Below are 20,892 nucleotides of genomic sequence, written 5' to 3' on the forward strand. Positions count from 1 at the left end.
CAGGGCTGTGCTCTTTTGCCTTTCATTTCGTTCCGGATTATTTCGGTGCGGTGAGATCTTGACTAACCTGTCCTCCATGAAATACAGGCACGCGTCACTATCAGACGATTAGATCTGTCCCATGAGCAAAGACCCCTGGTTGCCATGGCAATCTCGCTTATCTTGGGCTTACAAGCCTGCCCCGAGGCATGCCGGGACGACCCGCGAGACCAGATTGCTGGAGCTGGCCCGGCTCTGTAACGGCTGCCAGAGACCGAAAGCGCTTCTCCTCGAATAGTAAAAGGGAGAACTTCTGACCCTCCGACCTCGCGGGTACACCGGGCTTTGGTGGGAAGATCAGCGGGAGACCTGCCTCACCCTGCGGCTGATCAAACCCGGGAGGTCCGGCGATCGTAAGTTTCAATTAGACACATCCATGGATACTACAGGCGGTCGCGCTCTTTCCGCCTCCCGATAGAGGAGATGTGATAGGCGCTCTCTACGGGGTAACTACGCACCCGGGCTCACGTTAATCAAGCTAATCAGAACCAAAGGTCTCCGGGGAGGACCGCTCGGTGCACAAGGCCGCGTTTGTGAGCTCGACAGACGCTCCGAGATTTGTATGGGGACAAGGTAGCTGTGTGCCACCAGGAAAGGACAAGGACTTGTCGGACTCATGAGGGAAGCAGCTCTCCTTATCTTCCTATTCTGTGGAATCCTACTCATATCCTCAGGTAAGTCACACATATAGCACTATATTGGAGACATCAGTTGTGGAACAGGGACGTTGTACTGGGCTTAGGGTAGAACAGATACCGCACACCGACTGTCTCCATGTCTACAGAACTATATATACCCTCTGCTATGGGAAGACGAGAAGACTTATGACAAGCTAAATGAATATCGGTTTTTTAAATATATATTGGCATCACTGAAGCATCTTGTGGAAAGCTACATGTAATTAACACAACCATGTAGTTAGTTGTCTGGAATAGCTCGTTGATGCGCGGCTGCTAACAGAATCGCTGTCCGGATGTAATAATGATGTATCACATGGTCGCGTCTTCTACAGCGGAGAAAATCAATTTTAAGATCTTTCTGTCGCGAATCGCAGTGCAAGCTACTATGTGTGTGATGTAGACATGCGTCCATGTAACGTTACTGATTGACGGAATATGGAGTGAGGCCTTTTAACAGTGATAATTCACCAGGCACATAAAAGCTTTGAAATACCACATTGCCTTGTTCTTCCGGTAGGCAACATGACCCTTATAGGTTTACAAAATATCGATAGAAAATGTAGCATACATGTTCCATGTGTAGAGTTATTAAGTCACACCGCGGATAAAGTCAATGGTGTGAGAGTGGGTTTTTGCAGCACCAAGGACAGGGACAGTGGTGTTAAAGTAAACATTTTTAGCACCAAGGACAGGGACAGTGATGTTAGAGTAAAAAAATTCAGCACCAGGGACAGGGATAGTGGTGTTAGAGTGGACCGCTTTCAGCACCAAGGACAGGGACAGTGGTGTTAGTGTGAACGTTTCTTCAGCACCAAGGACAGGGACAGTGGTGTTAGAGTGGACCGCTTTCAGCGCCAGGGAAGGGACAGTGGTGTTAGAGTGAACGTTTCTTCAGCACCAAGGACAGGGACAGTGGTGTTAGAGTGAACGTTGCAGCACCAAGGACAGGGACAGTGGTGTTAGGGTGAACGGTTTTCAGCACCAGGGACAGGGATAGCGATGTTAGAGTGAACGTTGCTTCAGTACCAGGGGCAGGGATTGTGATGTTAGAGATGACGTTATTTTTTTCCAGTACGAGAGACAGATACAGCAATCAAATCGAAGCTTAGGCATACTAATCACAAAATATTGTTACCTGCTTGAACCACGGTAAAGCTGTGGTTATATCATATAAAACGGATATGTAAGCTCGTGGGTAGTTTTTTTGCAAAGTTCGTTGCGAGTTATGATGTTTATATACCACAGGCTGCCCGGGGCTGAAAATGGATGATTTGAATAGGCAGTTCAAAGGCTTACAGAGTACATATAAATACCCTTCATGACCTACATTATCGTGTTTAGTCCAAGCAGGTTTCGCCATGTACGCGGCTTTTCCTGTCGCTAGCTATGGGCCGCGGTGATGTCAATTATGCGTAGAAAATTAAAGCACTGTTGGGCGTGCAATTTTCTGATCTGAATTATACCCTAGGATCGGGAAATACTATCACTTGGGTGATGTCTATTTATTCTCCATCAGCTACACCATTATGTGATTTCCCAGCCTATAACTGTGCTGTCACACAGAGTCACCTTTAGTCATTGTCCTCCAGTCTTACTACTCCCAGCGGCAGCTCTACATTTCAATAAGGCCTGGTGATTACAGCATTCGATGGAGGCATGCTGCCCCCCGCCCCCCCCCCGCTACACACGCGTCCAAAATATCGGGTTTCACATAGCAGAGCGGGATCTTGGTCTTTCACTTAGACAACAATGAATCCATTTTCGCTCCATTTCAAAGCCGTCTACACTTTGGAGAGAAAATTGATTATTGCGCACTCCAACGTCTTTCATCTGTGAAGAAGTCACTCCAGTCTACTTGTGGAGTAAGTGTGCATAATTGTGCCCCGGTCGTCATTATTAACCTTTCAGGGTACGCCGCACACGCCACCGCCGACCCACTGGTCATTGTCCTCTGAAAACGATGCGCAAATCATTCCCTAAATTTGTAATCTAGATTAATAAGTTCGTGATGTGATTGCACCAATTTGCGGGGGAAGGCATGTTATTGACCGGTAAGGACACTGGCCTGTTATTGGCCGGAGCTGACGAGGCGAAGCGTACACAGTGTCGGTTCCACGTGAACAGTCGGTCTCGTCACCAACCGCACATTTTCAATTTCACTCCGGAGGATAATAGAGCTCGGTTCCGCGAGATGAAACACATTGCTCTTGAAAATAAATCACTTCAGATGAGTATGATGGATTGAGTTGAGTCGTGATTCAATTTAGACATGCCTGAAAATTGGGCCATATCTTACTGAGGTATTTTTTGGCGCTGAACGCATAGACGTAAAGTAATGTAGGGGTATTATAGGATAGAGATTCGTTGGCTAATGTATATTGTAATATATGATAGATGCTGTTCTAACAAAACAGCGATTTACATGTGGGTCCGTAATCCATAAACTGTAAATATACCAATTATCATTTATACTATACAGAAGATGAATAGACTTACGTCCTAGCGCAGTAAAACCCTCGTGTAAGATGGTGAAATGATATATCATCATCAAAAATGAAAATTAAAACAAATTTTGAATGCTTAGCATTTTACTGTCCATTTGTTGCTTTACATTTCAGAGGAAAAAAAGCCAACAATTTGGAATCATTAACTACAGTATCTCTTGTATGGTGTCCAGAAAAGACGAAAGTATTCAGCGCACCACATATGTGGGAATTACCAGTATTAAGCTTTATGTGTCGCGTCTTACAGGATTGCAAAATGGTGGTGGTGGTGATGGTGTGTGTGCGTGTGTGTGTGTGTGGGGGGGGGGTTTATAGCGAACGCCCCCTTGGACACAGTGCCTAGTTGTTTCGCCAGCTACATATGCATGTACACTATGAATTATGCGTACAGTCCCATTGGGCAGGGGGGTGTTATTGCACTAGATTGCATTATTCCGTCTCGACTACGAACTCGATCAATCAGAAACATACACAAAGAATAAAGCCCCATCCAAACAAAACCGCCCCCTTGTGGCGCGCCCGTGGATTTGTTGTTGGTCTCTGATGGCGCATGGGAAGCCCCACTCTCGCACCGGCTTTGTTTGAAGACTAAATCCCTCCGGCATCGTGCGGTGGATGTGTGTGGACGACTGCACGATTAAACCTAACCTTTACAAAAGAAATCGAAGTCGGTAACGGCCAGCTACATCGCTTATAATTCATCACGGCGTGAAATGGGTGAATTTGTCAGGACCTTTAGTTCAACAGGTGGATAGGGGCGGGTCGGATCATTTGTTAAAAGGGTGATCTGGAGGACAGGGGCGATGGCTAACCTCTCTAAAACTGAGCAAGGGGTTGACAAAAACGGTTGATCACTCTACATTGGTGTTAGAGTTAACGTTTTTCAGCACCAGGGACAGGGACATTAATGTTAGAGTGAACGTTTTTCAGCACCAAGGACAGGGATAGTGGTGTTAGAGTGAACGGTTTTTCAGCACCAGGGACATGGACATTGATGTTAGAGTGAACGTTTTTCAGCACCAAGGACAGGGATAGTGGTGTTAGAGTGAACGTTTTTCAGCACCAGGGACAGGGACATTAATGTTAGAGTGAACGTTTTTCAGCACCAGGGACAGGGATAGTGATGTTATAGTGAACGTTTTTCAGCACCAAGGACAGGGACAGTGGTGTTAGAGTGAACGTTTTTTCAGCACCAAGGACAGGGACATTGATGTTAGAGTGAACGTTTTTCAGCACCAAGGACGGGGACATTGATGCAAGAGTGAACGTCGTTCAGCACCAGGGACAGGGATAGTGGTGTTAGAGTGGTAGTTGTCAGATGATGAGAGAGTTGTTATCCAGCACTGAAGAAAGAAACTTGTGATACCGTCAACATTACAATAGACGCCATACAGCACCAGTTATATGTAAAACTATCACATGATGTATAAATTCAAAACATTTCTCACAGACAGTTGTATTTGTTTATTCATTTTGTCTCGGCAACATTCGCGATGGTATTATAGATAGAAAAGACGTGATCTCATATTGAAACTGCATTCAGTTCATGAATACGTCGGCTTACACTTGATTGATTTTGGATTAATACAGTCTCTGTACTGTGTCGTTATCTCTGGCAGATATGTGCGTCTGGGACTTTGCGGTGTTTTTCATATAGTCATAATTTTACGATGGTGCTTTTGCTTCTAAGTTACAACTTGATAGAACTAATTCTAAAAGCAAAAGACCAGTTAGACCAGTATTGATGGGGGTTCCCTACCCTTTGCTGTAAAGCTGCCCTTTTCACGAGCAGCAGCCGTCACCCCAGGTGCAACACAGGAAATAAAAATGGAAAGAACGTTAAATAATTTTTCCTGCAGATGGGTTTTCTAAAAATAACGTTGTGTGATCGACAGCGAGAGAACCGAGCCTGCGTGCTGCGGCATGAGACCAGAGATCGTGTGGCAGGGTTGTGTCCCGTGATTAAATCAATTCATCCGCCCGTGAAAATTTCATTCCGTGCATAAGGGCCACATGTATATCAAATGGCGAACAAAGGGAAGTAGATTAGCAACCTTAGACGGATACAAATTGAATTCTGAATTATTAATCCTTGCAGAAAGAAACGCCAATGAGTTGTGGTTGTACTGAATCTATTGCCATCATCATGATGGGCAGACCAAGCTGTATATAATACAGGGAAGGATCAAAGGCTGCGAGCCAAAGTCAGGAAGGAATATTAGCTTCCAGTCGGCGCCCGCTACAGGCAGACTCAGTAACACTTTCAATAGCAGTCTTAGAGCGCCATTTGCTGTCAGATTAATGCCGTCTCGTCTTCTTTCTCATGGGAGAGAACGGCTCCAAAAGGCAAACACAGTGGGATGGCCATGCATACAAATGGTAGCATCCCGGTACTGAATGGCCAGTCCAGTCGTTTGCCACGATATCCACACAAATAAGCAGATTCAGTATTTCGTGGCCACAAGGCAAAGGAAAGCCATTCTCGGCTTTACAAATAGTTGTAAATCTTTCCTTCCACAGCTCTTCAGAGACAGGGACGAATAAGTTTTGGGAAGTGTGTGATAATCATACGAAATACAGCTTTTTCTCGTGCCAACTGTAATTCAGTTGTAACGTGGTCCCACCGTGTATGATGAATAATTTGATGAAGCTGGAGCGTTTTATCTTCTCCCCACAGTACCTCTTGTCGTTTCATTGCTCAGCTAACATTGATTGTAATGGCACGTTCCCGCGTGCACAACGGCGTCATTACGGCAATCACTGCGATGTTATCGAAGAAAAACGAATCACAGTAATCACAGAACACTGAGACTGAAGCTGTCCTCCGAGATCTCCTATTGGGTCCCACCAACCACCGGAGAGCCATTAGATAGATTAAATAGTTAAATGCGTCATCGAGAACCCAACCAAGTGCACAGAGATGTTCTTACACACAGCGTGATCTACATGATTCATTCAATTACTACCACAAATGCACACGATCAATATACAAAATGTGTTGTGTACAGGGAGCCTGAGCAATTCACATTCAACTATTACTTAGTTTCACGCTAAATCTTATGTCTGTGGGCCCCCTGCGCTCACTGCCAAAACTCTGATGTATGTGTGGGTGGAATATTATGATGACGGTAAAGTTTGGTACAGAGGTAAATCTTGTTTTTCGTACAAAGCACGTGCAAAATTGGTAGTTGTACACAGCAAGTACAGGAGTTTTCGTTAATGAAGTCGTATATTCTGATCTCGTATAGTGAATATCAAAAAGATTTAAAATAGTACCTCGTACCTAAATGTAAATTAGATACATGTACCGTAAACTGAGGTTTAGACCTGTAACTGTACCTGGGTATCGGTATGCAGCACTATCGTTTAGGCTTAACATCCATCGCCATCAGCATCATCATGCTTTTTCGACTCAACAGGTTTCCTCCGATGTCAGACAGAAAACATTGAGCGCACATCCTGATAAAGAAATACAAAACAAAAATCAACGAACTCTCGTGATATCATTCATAGTGGGGTCGAGTAGCATCCTTGATGGCTATAACCCATATAGAATTGGTTGCCAAACGGCTAAATGTACCTCAATATGCTAATATGCTAATTAAGGTTAGATCGTTTGAGGCAGAGCCAAGTCTTGCACACACAGACGCAAGGTTGGTGCAAGCGAAATGTCGACATTAATATTTGCCATATGACATATTTACAGTTGACATAAGTGCCCTACCTGGCCGAGGGCCTTCCTCCATCGACATTAGTGGATACAAAAACAAGCATATATCTTTTGGTGGTATTAAACTCCAGGTCTAGTCCTGGTCTAAATCATCGTCATATTCTGAATATTTGTTCCATAAGGGCTGTATACACCACCAGGCATCCAGCCTGCTCTAGCTCCTGTAACATTCAGTACCAGTATCTTTATTACTCTTCTGACATTGACAGGCTTGACGCTATTTATAAAACATGACATCACGTTAGATAAAAGGTTAGTCAGCGTGCCGACTCCCGGATAGATGTAGCATAGCCTCACCAGCTGCCCTCCTACTAATTGAATTAACTTTTCATAAGCTCCCCCGTACCTTCATTCATGTTTTATGAGTGTTCGGCGTTGGAGATGAGCATGTAAAGGCGCTTATCTGCGCAGACGACGGTGGAGAAGACGCACGGGAGGCCCACGCACTTCCATCAAAACGTGCCTGAAACGGTGCGCTGTCAATCATCGCTGATGCCTGATAATGCGGGGTATGTGCAGAAATAATCCCCGATATCAGGGACTTACTGCCTGGATCGTACCCCATTTAGATGTGAAACTGTTAACAACAATTCTGCCACGAAAAACTATCTGGCTAATTAAAATGCTCCGCATGTCGGCCATAGTCGGGATCTGTGCACGTCAGGGGTAATTTATGTGAACATGCCCGCATTAGGCTTCCCCACGATGAATGTTAATGTCGTAAATATACGTCGATAGTTCACTTGTACTTCCCCGGCATCCATTCATATAATGTCATACATCAACAAGTGAGGTACAGAGCGCCATCTGAACTCACTGTAAATCTTGAAATGATCGGGACGGTTTTATTTTCGCGCTTTTCTCGGTCACTCGCCGTAGAGTGGTCACACCTCGACTGCGTGCTTTGTGCTTCAGTATTGTTTCGAAATTAATCAAAACTCTGCGAAAAACTCCTTCCCACTCCTATCGCTAAATCAAATTCCCGCAAAAATGAATTAATTTACGGTACGTTCATCCAATTGCAAGGTATGCTGTCGGTTGTGACTATCGTATGGCACAGCAGGATTTAGACATGGTATAATACATTCTCTTTGTATCCCAACCAATTGCTGAGATCTTATTTTCCCACCAATTGAATAAAACCAAATGTTGCCCATCCCAGGAGACGTCTGACAGACGATATTGGCCAGGATTATATTTACGACGTTCCCAGGCTAACCATAGCCTTCTCTGTCCCAGGGCGGCCGTCGTTATCACTGATCACGTGCCCCACGGGACAGTAGGAGACTAATTCGGACATGACGATGACATGCGGGCTGCAAGATGCAGCTTGGCAGGAACTGATTCAATCACTCAATGGGCTTATGTCATGGTCCTATCTACATCGTAACATGCCAGAAACGTGGAATTTGGGCGTTCATTCTTAATTTGTGAAGTTTCACGGAAGTTGTACCAACAGCTTGTGAGTAACTGACCGGCCAGTGCACCAGAGCCTTTCTGATGGAGAGCGCTCTTTTACTCAGTGAAGCTTATTCATGCCTCAAAGCAAGACATTCCGTACTGTACATCCTTATATCCACAAGATTTGTGTAACACCCGAGGAATCGTGTTGGGTCGGTCACGTATTTTCCTAGAGCTTTCCAGCGTCTTCACCTCTTTAAAGGTTTATGGTTTCCAAGAAGGTTCTTGGCTTCTGAAAAAAATTTGTTGAGTAATGCACCACCATTGATGTGCATCCACGCAATTTCACCACGATGTTCTGTCTAAATATGATGAAACAGAGCAGGGTCAAACCCATGGGATATTTGTGCGAAGCTCAGCAGCTCTCCAACCCTCCGTCACTTTGAGCGCCTTTAATGCATGAACATGACCGGAGGCCCGCGCTTACAGCCCCAGACCTCCCGTGTATGGTTTATGGAAACATGAGAACGGTCGGTCGTTATGAGATACTCGACACTCCACAACTCTGCCTTTTCAATTGTGCATTAAGGGAGCAAGGGGAATGTAAGAAGCTTACACGTACTTCTGCTGAACACCCAAGAGGAGGAGATGAAATACAGACTTGGATGACAGAGTGCCGGTGTTGGATAACACTGTAATCTCTTCGAAGCACGGCATATATTTTTCTTCGAAGCCATACTTCAGAACCAGGGGCCTCCGTGGGGGCCGGCAGAGACATGTATATAATGTAATGATGATGTGGAAAGTCCTAGGAACCGCAATGGTCTGAAATAATGAATGTCTGTGTTTAGTAGTGTTATAGACCGGAGGGTGTTCGAACCAGTTGCTGAGTATATTGAATTTCATGGTTTCATGGTTTTCATACAACCGTTTCTCTCGGTATGCCTATATAACATGTGCGTTGGGGCTTAGTTCGAGTCATCTTATTGGTTGCTTCATTATATGGTATTGAATGGCACAGAGGTTTTAAAAGTGTACAATATTCCTTTTAAAATACGATAACCATATCCGCTACAACTAACGCCATATATATATTGTGTTGCCCTGTGAACGTCCAACCGCTTTACTGACGATGTATACATACGGCGACGCTACATTAGTAAACCGATTGGCATTATCAGTTGATGATTATCTGTTACATCGCTATAGATGGATAAAAGAAAGCAATCAACAAATGTAAGCTTGCTAGTTTGATTTATCACAACATTATGAAGAACTTCTCTGACTGCCCATCCGCCCCCTCACATACACCCTTGCCTCATCGAGTCTGTAAAAACAAGTACAGGCATGACCTTCAAGTCATGAGATACCAGATGGTTGTGAAAGTCGGCCGACAGCCTCCGATATCGATTGTTCTTGTCTATTGGGCTCATGTTTAATCAAAGAGAACATAAAACAAAAACAATGGCGCTTGACTGGCCGTATGTCAGACTTGGCAGGATGGGGAAGTGGAAGATCGCAGTGCTAGTCGGGAGAGCTCGAGAATGGGTATTTGAAAAATAATGTACTTTGATTAGTTACCTCCGTGAGGCATTATTTTGGGTGTGTTTGCTTGTGTGTATGTTTGCTTGAATCTTCAAATATTTGAGTGACAGCACGTGTGTGTATTTGGCGGGTGGGGGGAATCACCTAACTACAGTCCATAAAAGGTCAGACACAGGAAGTTAGGTCCCAGAACAGAAGTTGGCTAGAGAGCCAACAGGAAATTGGACCGGGAGTCTGTTGGCTGGATGGCTGTTGGAAAGTGATTTAAATTGTTGAATATAACTTTATCTTTCCAGTGGCCGCTGCAGATGTCGGGCTGAACGTGGAGACCAGTGTGGACGCCGTCCGCGGCGATCCCGTCACCCTCCGCGCGTCCTACACCAATCAGAAGCAGCTCCTGACCCTGACATGGCACAAGGTGGAGGGGGGAGTGGGCGGTGCGCGGGCCGTGGTGTTCGCCTACATCCCGTCAGCGGGGAGGAGGGACGCCAGCGGGCCGCTAGAGGACCGGGCTGACTTGGTGGGGAAGGCCTCGCTCAGGATCCGGAACGTACGGCTGGGGGATGAGGGTCTGTACGTCATCACCGTCATGTTGGACGGCCCCGTGCAGCAGGAGAAATACGTCTACTTAAACGTCTTAGGTGAGAGGAACGGGATGTGAACTGCTCCAAATGTTTCCCAAGCATATGTTTGTATTGATATAGTACACCTAAGTCGAGCCATGGGCTCCTGAAATAAATGATGAAACTAAATATTAGAAAAAGACAATAAAAACTGAATGATAAATACGCTCATCTGTCATGATAATTACCACAGCGGAAAATTCATCCTCTGAATTGCAAGTAAGACCGTCGAGTTAAAAACAAGTGCAAATTTAAGGCAAAGCGTTGTTACATTACTCTAGTATAATGTCCACGCAAATTAAAAAGCTTTAAAATATTGTTAGAAGTTACAATCTACTTCTTATAATCATGCACGGCCGATGTCCGCATTTTGCCGTTTTGAAAGAGACTAATCATTGATTTCTTTGTGGAAACACCACATTGGGAACTGCACCCAGTGGTGTATAAGAAAGCAGGCTCCAGAACATTCATTTCTGAGAAGCAAACCCTATTCATGGCCCATTCTTTTCGTTCGCTGTCAGAGAACGCCAGAGCTCAGATCATTTCAATAGAGATCCCATCAGTTTAAACTGGCACAACGAGCGCTCGTGAAACATAACAATAACGGCGTTTGCCCAGCAGGCATTCAGCAACTTAATAGTATGTCGTGCAAACCGGCAATAGAATACTAGTGGGCAAGCGCGCAGTTTTACTATATTGTCACGAAACGCGTTTGGATAATGACCATGTCACACGCATAAAAAACTATTTTGGACTATGTTTGGATGTTCTTTCAGTGTTGCCGCATTACTTTTGCGGGGGAAAAGATTTTGTAGAGTCGCACCCATGGCTTTTTCCTACACAATTAGAAAAACACAAGTAGCACTTTGATCCAAATGTACGTTTGAGCGCACTGGGAAAACGATGTTCCTTGCCAATGGATACATTTCTATAATAGCTCGAGCAGTGACATTTCTTATCCCCGCCAATAAAAGAACTACATATATGTTTGAATATAGGCACCGTTACGACAGAGTTGGATTGCAACCATTTACATTCATTTGGATCAATTGGTGAATTGTTGCAGTTCCCTTCGAAATTGGACCTTTCGTGTAAAGAAAATTGGAAACGCCATGTATGCATTTCATTTATGAATCCCGCAGGGAAAAACACAAAGATGGAATCAACGGTAACTCAACAAAAATTGAAAGGTTGAACTCGAAGTCATACACTACCTGCTGCGTGCAAAATAAAGCTGAGCGTCTCCTACCTATGTACAAGTTGTGTGTTCAACTATATGTACATGTAGTCATATATAATGCAAACATGACTTTTGCTATCATTAGGTTATTTGTAGCAGCCCGGCACAAGGTATGATTTGACAATTTAATCACATTTCTGCCTATGGAGCACGAACATGCGTTGAAGAATTATACTGTTTATATTTAACCATAGCTTGTATCAATGATCTTAATGATTTGCATTTTCAGTTCCGCCAACCGTTGCCGTTGGACCAGAAAACCCATACATCGTGGAATGGAGCACTAACGTGACATTAAACTGTATCGTGGCCAATGCTAAACCGGAAATTACGTCTTTGTACTGGATGAAGAATGGCGTCCCACTCTCGGCGCTGAAGCTCAGCTCCAAATATGGCGGCGGAGACTTGCACTTCCCCTCACTCATCATCAGGAACGTGTCAGGGGAGGATTCTGGGACATACACCTGCATGGCAGACCACGTGACCAGACCTGGGAACGACAGTCTGTCCTTGGAAGTCCTATGTAAGTTCCTTTCATTCGTATAAATCAACCACACGACTGAAGGGAATGGGGGTGAACTTGAAGTTCACGAAAACCCAAAGTGATTCCCGAAAGTTTGAAATATCTAATTTCTCCTTCGAAACGTTGTTAGCAAATAAAACGTTTGACAGTGCAGGTAAAAAACATAACTTAAAATCAATTGCAGGGGATAAAAACAAACCAAGGAAATTCTACCAACGATTGAATTCCCCTTCTATTGACTCCCGCTATTTTTTTTCGATCGCTGTTAGACAAGCTATGGTTTCCGTTAATCCCAACATGTCAACCGGTGTAGGTGAAGTAATGGAAAATAAATGGGACCAAATTCAGTCCGATATCTACCTCTTCCAATACCACCTCTTCCTGAACTGGATCGCTGAGCGAGCATGTTTTGTTTGTTTATTGTTTAAATGCACATACATAATAATAATCAAATTCGATATCAAACTTAAGAAACCTGTACGGGGAATCCAGATTTATGTTGGGTTTTCCTCTCCCCCCACCCCCCACCCCCACTCGAGTACCGTTATTCAAAATACAGTCATTGGCCTTAGTGTCACTACAGTAAAATGTATGTTTTTTTAACGGAACAATTTTGGAGCGGAACTTGTTACCAAGTATATTAGGAGTATCCTCACCACAATTCTTTAAGCAACGCCTAGAGATATATGTAACAGCCGTTCTGTTGATCATGACAATAGACGGGGGCTGTCCATGGTGCTGAAAGCTCTTTTGTTTGTAAGTTTGGCAGCACTAAAATCTCAGCATTTTACCCAAGACTGCATTTTTTGTCAGATTTTGTCAGTGTGATATATGCAAGGAGAAAAATGTATACATTAGCTTCCTAGAATACTATTGGGACGGCGTTTCCCAGCCTTTAATAGAATCTGATCTGCGAGCAATTTAATGAAGGATTAGTTCCGGTAGCGGTGGTGTTGATAGTCGATAGGTCTGGCGCGACTAGGTCACCCCCGGGCGCTTAATGGAACTGCGTTCTATTCACTCGATAACTGTCATTGTGTTCATCAGTCCATAAAGTTATAAAAGTCACAATGCTTTCAACAGAGCTTTTCGAGATTTATAAGTCGCGTTTTCATTCAGTTGTGCGGTGCACCGCAATGACAGTTAAATTCAGTGAAGGATAAAGTCACCGACAGACATGATGCTATAGCTAAGGTGTTCATTATCACTTTGTATTATTTCAGTGGTAGAATTGTGTGAACGTTTTTCCATTAGATCCTGCGAAAATTGTCCAGGTCTCGGACACGGTAAGAGCCCCAGAGGGAGGGAATGTGCAGCTGCAGTGCTTGGCCAATGGGAACCCTCGACCTAGGATCACGTGGTCAAGGAGTGGGACCGTGATTCCAAACGAGACCCCGGCTCTAATCGACGGACTTCTCGTCAGCCGACTTCTCGTGAGAAGTGTGAGGAAGAACAACACCGGGGACTACATATGTTCTGCCAGTAACGGTTTAGGGACGAGGGCCTCCAGAACTATAAGACTCATCGTCGAAGGTGTGTACATCATAAGGCCAACACTTAGCCAACTAGTCTTACATTAGGGATCAATTTAAGACAAAAAACTACTGCCGACAATCATTGCAAATATAACCTTATCAACTTATCACCAAAATGCGACCAAACATTTGACAAATTCATTAAGAACGAATCCTTTTACGTTTTGTGTGTTTGGTTGTATTTCAAATAGTATTTTATGTTTTCCATCATATTCAAATTAACAAATCAAGGGTCACTCAAATCCAATGATGTTGGTCGCTGAACGGTTGCTCTACGTGGATGGCAGAATAATATGGCATTCTAAAGTTTTACTGACATCTTAAATAATCTTAACTTAACTAAAAGGCATTCAACCATAGGTGTTAACATCGGTATATTCTCTCCTGTTTCCTGCTACAGATCCAACAGTGACCTCCCCCGCCGTTATCGCGATCATTGCCGGTGCCACGCTCGGGGGCGTGATTCTGATAGCTGCTCTGCTGTGCACCCTCTTCGTCTTCAAGCGCAGGAAACGTGATCAGGACCAGAGGGACTTCTCATTCTACTACAAGGCTGGCAGGCAGCACTTCGAGTACGTCGCCAAGGAGGAGATGAGGAAAGCTGAGGAGAGCCCTTTTAAGACGAAGGCGTCAGGGGAGTTTGCCTTCAAACCAGGTAAGCTATTAGCACTAGAAAGGAACTAAAGTAGGTGAGAAGTCAGGCATAGGGCGCTTTCCAATCGATGGCAAGCATTAATATGAAGAAATGGAGGATAGTCGGCAAGTGTGATGTTCTGAATTTTAATTATGTCTATCATTTCTAAAATACAAAAGCTATTCAGTTAATATATGTCTACATCAGCATCGAACAACTAGAGAAAGAGTAGGCAGAAAGGTAGCCTCAAGGCACAGTGCTCTAGCACATCAACGTTGGACTCTTAATGAGCCCCAAAGTCGAATATGCACTATAAAGACCAGGTTTTCTCCACGCCGCATGTCCCATGAGCCCTTGTTACACGCTATACTGCAGGTGGTAAAGCTTCACCTGCACCGTAGTTAAGACTGATCCCGACTGTCCATCGCAATGTTTTCAGTCTTGAGAAATGTGGGCAGGGATTTGAGATCGGTCTATTCTCTATGGAACATTACTTCTGCAGAAATATAATGATTCGCATGCATGGCATCCATCGACGTTGTGTTACTAGTTTGCTTAGTTATGTAATGTAGTATTTAGAAAGATTTGGTGTTATTCTCTCCACTCACCAGCAGTCTATCAAATGCGGTATCAAGGGGAAGTTCTAACGTTAGGGAGCTGGGTTGCGCCCAATTTAGAATAATACCAGTGGCAGTGCTGACGTTCATACTGATGACATTGTACACCGTAAACATGTCTTAGTAACTAAGGCTGGTGTATGAGAAGTATACGACTAAATATTCACACTTCTAGACTTTGTGGGCGATAGTTGTTGTCTGTGTACCCGGTACTGGTCCATACCATCTGCCTCTTGCAGGTCAGGAAAGTACATCGCGATTCACCGTGAATCAGACAAATGACTATTTAGAGTACGTATTGATTGAATAATGGTCCTGGTGTTACATTTGATACATGAGGACCGTATGTTAGAAATGATCCATTGATTCTCTGCTGTAGAAAGTGGTCTGATGTGATGTTTTAACCTTCTCTGCAGACGTGGACATGTAGCTGCGGTGCTGAATCACTGGAAGCAGCGGCGTGTTCTCCATTAATCGATCGATGTTATGATCAAAAATAGATCAAAGCACTGCAAATGTACATTGATGTGACGTCCCTGGAGAGGGCTTTCAACAATGTTGTTAATCCTGAGCCTTGTCTCATTAGTTACGTCGTTGTTAGAGCTCTTACCGGTATTCAATTTGGTACGGTGATAGTTTTATGCAAACATTGCTATTTTGTACGATACAAATGACTTGTTGGATCAGAGAGTTGATCACAGGACGATCTTCCAGTGCAGGAGATCTGTAAAATGGTCACGTCGGCCACTGTAAGTGCAGTGCACGAGCATTTTTATGCACATGAAACAAAAGTATGACGTTTTCGTACATGTACAATAGTCACGCCCTTGACTTTGTGATTTGGCCCTGTTTGGCACTGTCTGTTATGTGGAAAATAGTTCAAGAGCTATTACAAGAACCCGTATTTGAACTAGGTGCTCACTTTCTATTCTCTGCCCAATAGTTTCTGGAGCGATCGAATTTGTGTCTTTAACTGTGAAATCCACCATGCTTCGTGAGCCCGCTTAGTTAGTGCAGACATATGGAGTTGTCTCACTAGAGTTCGTCTGTAGCTAAATTCAGAGAGGTAACTAGAGGTGAGGATTTAAGACCGTGTCATAACGATTTCCGATATTTCTTACCGTCAAGTGCAGTTTTCTGGCTCTCCTGTGAATATATTTTTCTTTCATGACACGGATTGTAAATCCAATGCTTTCGAATTACTGTGAGGTCAAGTTGAAACTATATCTTATCTACTTTACTAATTTTATCTACTTGACTCATCACAAATCAGAATACATTCAAAATGATACATGAAAATGTACTCTAGATTATAAAAATCCCATACGCGGAATATAACGGAATATAAGAATTCACATGTCTAACATTTTGATATTACTTACTCCTCTACTTCAAATATTGGTAGTCACCAATAAGACATAATGGTTGCAATATCATTCTATAATATGATATCATTCGACAGTGCATATATAAATTGTATAGTTGCTATTAAACATATATTTTTTACTTGACATTTGAATAACTCATCTGCCTAGTTAGCCATTGTGTAACCTAGCATGTATAAGTAAGCGAGTATCCACCATGACACAGACGTTTGTCTGTATTTTTGACCTGCCGACAGACAGCTGTGTGGACCCGACATCTGCGTACGAGAGTTTCAAGGCGGTGAAGAAGAACAGGAAGGAAGGTGACAGTACGTTTTGTTGTACCTGCGCAGCTGATTGGTTTATAGTTACATGTAGAATGTAGTGGAGTGACATTCCGTCAGAAGGAGTCGGGTCGAGAGAACGAGGTCTGATCTATACGGCTAATTGTCATCAAATAACATTTTAATATGTAATATTGTGCATCAGGCCTGCCCAAGCCACCTCCATCGAAACGTAGAAGTACAAAATAAAAACATACAAATGTAAATATTTGACAACATGCGCTAATCTCTCATTGGCCAAAACGCTAACCTAGCAGTGTCATGCTATCATTGGTTGAACTGCTAGTTGTTATCGTAGTCAGGATCGCCGTGAATCGTCCTGGACCTACAAGGCAGCATGGTTTTAAACCCATGCAGTAAGTATATATACACCACGTACAGTCGTACTACAACAAGGCACTTTGCACAACGGCGGCCGTTATTCCAGTCCCGTGTAAATGAATGGGGCTGAGAGTGCATCATGGCATCGTTAGTGACCCCTGCCCAAATCGATAGACCGTAACAAGAGAAACAGGCTGTTCTGGAGATCGATGCCGGCCAATCAGTCTGCCACTACCAATTTGGGCGGGAACGTTAGCAGTGATGCAGAGGACAATTGCTCACGGAGAAAAGGATAGACGAAACCCACTTTATCGCTCTGGAGAGCAATTCATTTTGTAACGTACCTTGGCACGGGCTGATGCATGCACGGTTTTGCAGAAATTTGCCAAAATTGGAGGTATTGGGGGTATTTCATGACGGTAATGCTTTGCTGGGTAAACATTCAATCACTACGAGCCGTCGAACAATCACATAAATCTCAAGATTGGTCGCAACAAATTAAGTATAGAAACCGCGAGATTCCAGAAAACATCTACTGAACAAACATTTTGTCCAGCAACAAGAGGGTGAATATAACATTCTGATAGTATGTCCCAAGTATTCTGATGTGCGTACTTCACTATATGCAAGTCTATCTTCTATGCCAGGATTCCTGACATGCGACAACCCCTGCAGGAATATGAAAAATGTCTAATCATTGAAAACTCCTCCCATCCGAGAGAAGCTAGATACCCATGTTTACCTGAGTGACCACCTGTTGCGCTGTTTGTGCCTCCCCCAGCAGGTTCTCGGTACGCCCGGGCGCTGTACGACTACCAGGCGCGAGGAGAGGACGAGCTGACCCTGCAGACTGGGGACGTGTACGAGGTCATCACCTGGGAAGGAGAGCGCTGGTGGCTCGGCTATCAGAACGGAAATATCGGCATCTTCCCATCGGAATACGTGGAGCTCATCTCGGAGAGCGGTACAAACACAGTTCTTTCTCTAACTGTCTTCATTATGTTACACCCAGTCGTGTTGAATGTCATGTCAGATGTTTGAGCAAGATGTATATGCAGTAATTGAAGCCTTGAAAATAAGTGGGGAAATTTTACCACAAAAGAACAAGCCCTAAGCACGTTAACACACCTTTGTCCACATGATGTATGTAACACATACCAGCAAGAAATCAGCTATTTTGTCCCTTTATTTGCATTTCAAGTTTTATTCACTATTGTGGATTTCCCGTCACTACATTTTCCGCCTGGCATATGGCCAGTAGCTGAAAAACTTCCTGTCAGCACCTGAACTGAAACCTTTCCAACTAACTTCATGTGTCTTGCATTTTCTGGTCAGTGGTTTAGGGAATCCTTCCATCAACACACACGGGCACACGCGCACAGCCATACAACACACGAAATAATACCTCCGGAGGTAGTGAGACTGTATTTTCTTGAAACGTGTGACAGCATTTCTGTAATGACGCCATCTCACCTCCTTCCCTTGCTCAGACGCTCGTGCTCACACATCAGGAGAGGAGAAGCCCCAGCCACCCAAGAAGGTCCCGGATGCACCGCAGGGCATGGCGGGAGCACAGAAGGTGCTTCCTCCGCTGCCACCCAAGAAAATTCCTCAACGAATCAGCCAACTGCAGCAGTACCTACAGGTGAAAATCGATCCCTCAGCAGTATGAACGGAAATTGTTATTCGGTAAAAGCCTTGGGCTATTTGACGTTGTAAATAGGTAAGTGATATGATATTCACGACAGAAATTTGAGATTCCATCCTTAACGTTTGCATTTAACCCCTGGGTTAAGAGTTTACAATAAACAATTAATCATAATCTTGACACTTCAGATTTGTAAGAAAAATACTTTGAATACTGACTTTATTTTGACTTTCCTAGAATGACAATGTTTGTTTACAATCGCCATGTTTCTGTTGCAGGCAGAGGAGGTTGTGAGCCTACCCGAGCTGAACACCTGCCATCGGACCCTGTCCAAGAAACCGCCTCTCCCTCCTGTCACGCCGCAGTAACTCAGCTCTACTGCCGACAGATGACATACTCACTAGCACATTGAACAGGACATAAAGTTTTAAAGGGACGAGAGGAACAAACGAAACATTCTGGTGGCGGTGTGTGTAGGGTGAATGAAGTTGTGAGCTGAATTATAACTAGAACTTAAGGATCGGATTTCTTGCACATTTAGATGGAATGCGCAAGAAGATGTCGGTGTGATAAAAAGGCGGTCCGTCCCTACCGATATACAATCTGGTAAAATGTTGTGGTCTCAGATCGACAGGACTGACGGCCAGTGAGATAACTAGCAGCTGACGGTTTTACTGCCGTCGCGCTCACAGCGAGAGACGAAAATGGTAATGGTGGCGATGTTTTCAGATAGACCAATAGTTAACAGAAATTTTAGTTTGCTTCGTTAATTTGATTCAAAGAACGTATGATCTTGTGAAGTTTGAACACAAGTGCTTGAAACTTGTATTGTATAAATCACAGCAAATACTTGCCAACTCACTGCCATAATGATTACGTACAGCAAGTCAATGGTCCTTTTCGACGAAGGAATTCGAAGTTAAGAAGTTGCGTCATAGACTGCCTAGAGAGCACACTATTGTGCCGAAACAAGCAAGATAGCTACTAGTAAACAAAACTGTGAGGTAATCAATCATATCTAGAACATTTAGTCCCATACAAGCTTTCAGTAATCGTGGTTCTGAGTAAGCCTGACTATATCACGCTTCTAGCAGCGCTTCCATATATGCTAAACTGAGACCTGTCTGTTGGAGGCCAACATGACTGATTTCCGGCCAGTCCCAGATCACAGAGAATCCTGGGCTCCTATTGGATTGATTTTCATGATGATAAAGAATCCTGAGCTCCTAATGGTAGTTCTTGGAATGAGGATGATTTTCTCAAGTTAGAGGTGTATATCCACAAGTTCTCGGGGACGAGGCCTGATCAGCCACTGACAGCGTTGTCCATCCATACATTGTGTAACACAGGATAGGTTCTGAGCCTATCAGATTGGGGCTTCATGTCCACTGATAATGATCAAGATGGTGGCGTATCAGAAAATGTAATGGGTGACAGCATCGTACCCTTGACAATGTGCCCTCAGTTGCTCTAAAGTGAACACCTTTTGTACGTGAAATTAATTGCTGTTTCTCATGTATTGTAGACCGATCTAGTCATGTGCTGAAGAGATCTAATGATGTCTACTGTACTGTAGAGATCTATCCTGGTGATCTCTGCGTTCTAAACATTTCGAGGTTGTAATGACTTTCTTGCCAGTATATTTTCTGCGTAAATAAAGCGTCAGTTTGTATGAAAGACATGTACATGACAGGTATCTGCGTGTGAATGTTTTGAGTTTGGTGCAGCGAGTACTATTAAGTAGCTAGCTATCGTGTCTGTCCATAATTTGCAACACAAGTCATGTTTTGACTTGCGTCACTGACGTGAAGAAGGTATAGACAAGTCTAGATGAGTGCAAGCAAGGTCTTTCAGGCTGCAGTCAATACCTACTGAGTCGTCAAAAGAAGGAAGAACGAAATTTGTTTGAACGACTTTGTCACATAGCCAACTCCACCCAGAAAGAAAACTGACGGCATATAAAAGAGACAGAGCATGACGTCATAGCGCTTCCCAACTGTGACAAACCTCAAAGTCTCCGTGACCGCTATACCTGTGTTTTTCAATCACGCCTCTGACGCATGTCGGCCTACAGATTTGACCCTCATCTTATAATGCCATCGGCCCATGACCAGAGCCTCACCCACAGATCATTCAGTAAACAC

The 20,892-nt window shown here is 43.9% G+C and overlaps 1 protein-coding gene across 2 annotated transcripts; it reads left to right on the forward strand.

Annotated features, from left to right (window-relative positions):
* Nucleotides 1-532: 532 nt before the first annotated feature.
* On the forward strand, nt 533-20,420 carry LOC109469665 (nectin-4-like). Of its 2 annotated transcripts, none has more exons than XM_019768203.1 (9): nt 533-713; nt 10,196-10,540; nt 11,992-12,285; nt 13,540-13,818; nt 14,221-14,475; nt 16,693-16,758; nt 17,882-18,064; nt 18,591-18,745; nt 19,027-20,420. In XM_019768203.1, exons 1-9 carry the CDS (start codon nt 656-658, stop codon nt 19,114-19,116), a joined length of 1,725 nt encoding a protein of 574 aa, XP_019623762.1. In that variant the 5' UTR covers nt 533-655; the 3' UTR covers nt 19,117-20,420. The 2 variants fall into 2 exon arrangements, with proteins under 2 accessions (XP_019623762.1, XP_019623763.1); XM_019768204.1 differs by having other exon boundaries at nt 17,885-18,064.
* The last annotated feature ends 472 nt before the right edge of the window (nt 20,421-20,892 follow it).

The sequence above is a fragment of the Branchiostoma belcheri genome, unplaced genomic scaffold (assembly GCF_001625305.1).
Source record: "Branchiostoma belcheri isolate BF01 breed outbred unplaced genomic scaffold, Haploidv18h27 scaffold21, whole genome shotgun sequence".
NCBI lineage: Eukaryota > Metazoa > Chordata > Leptocardii > Amphioxiformes > Branchiostomatidae > Branchiostoma > Branchiostoma belcheri.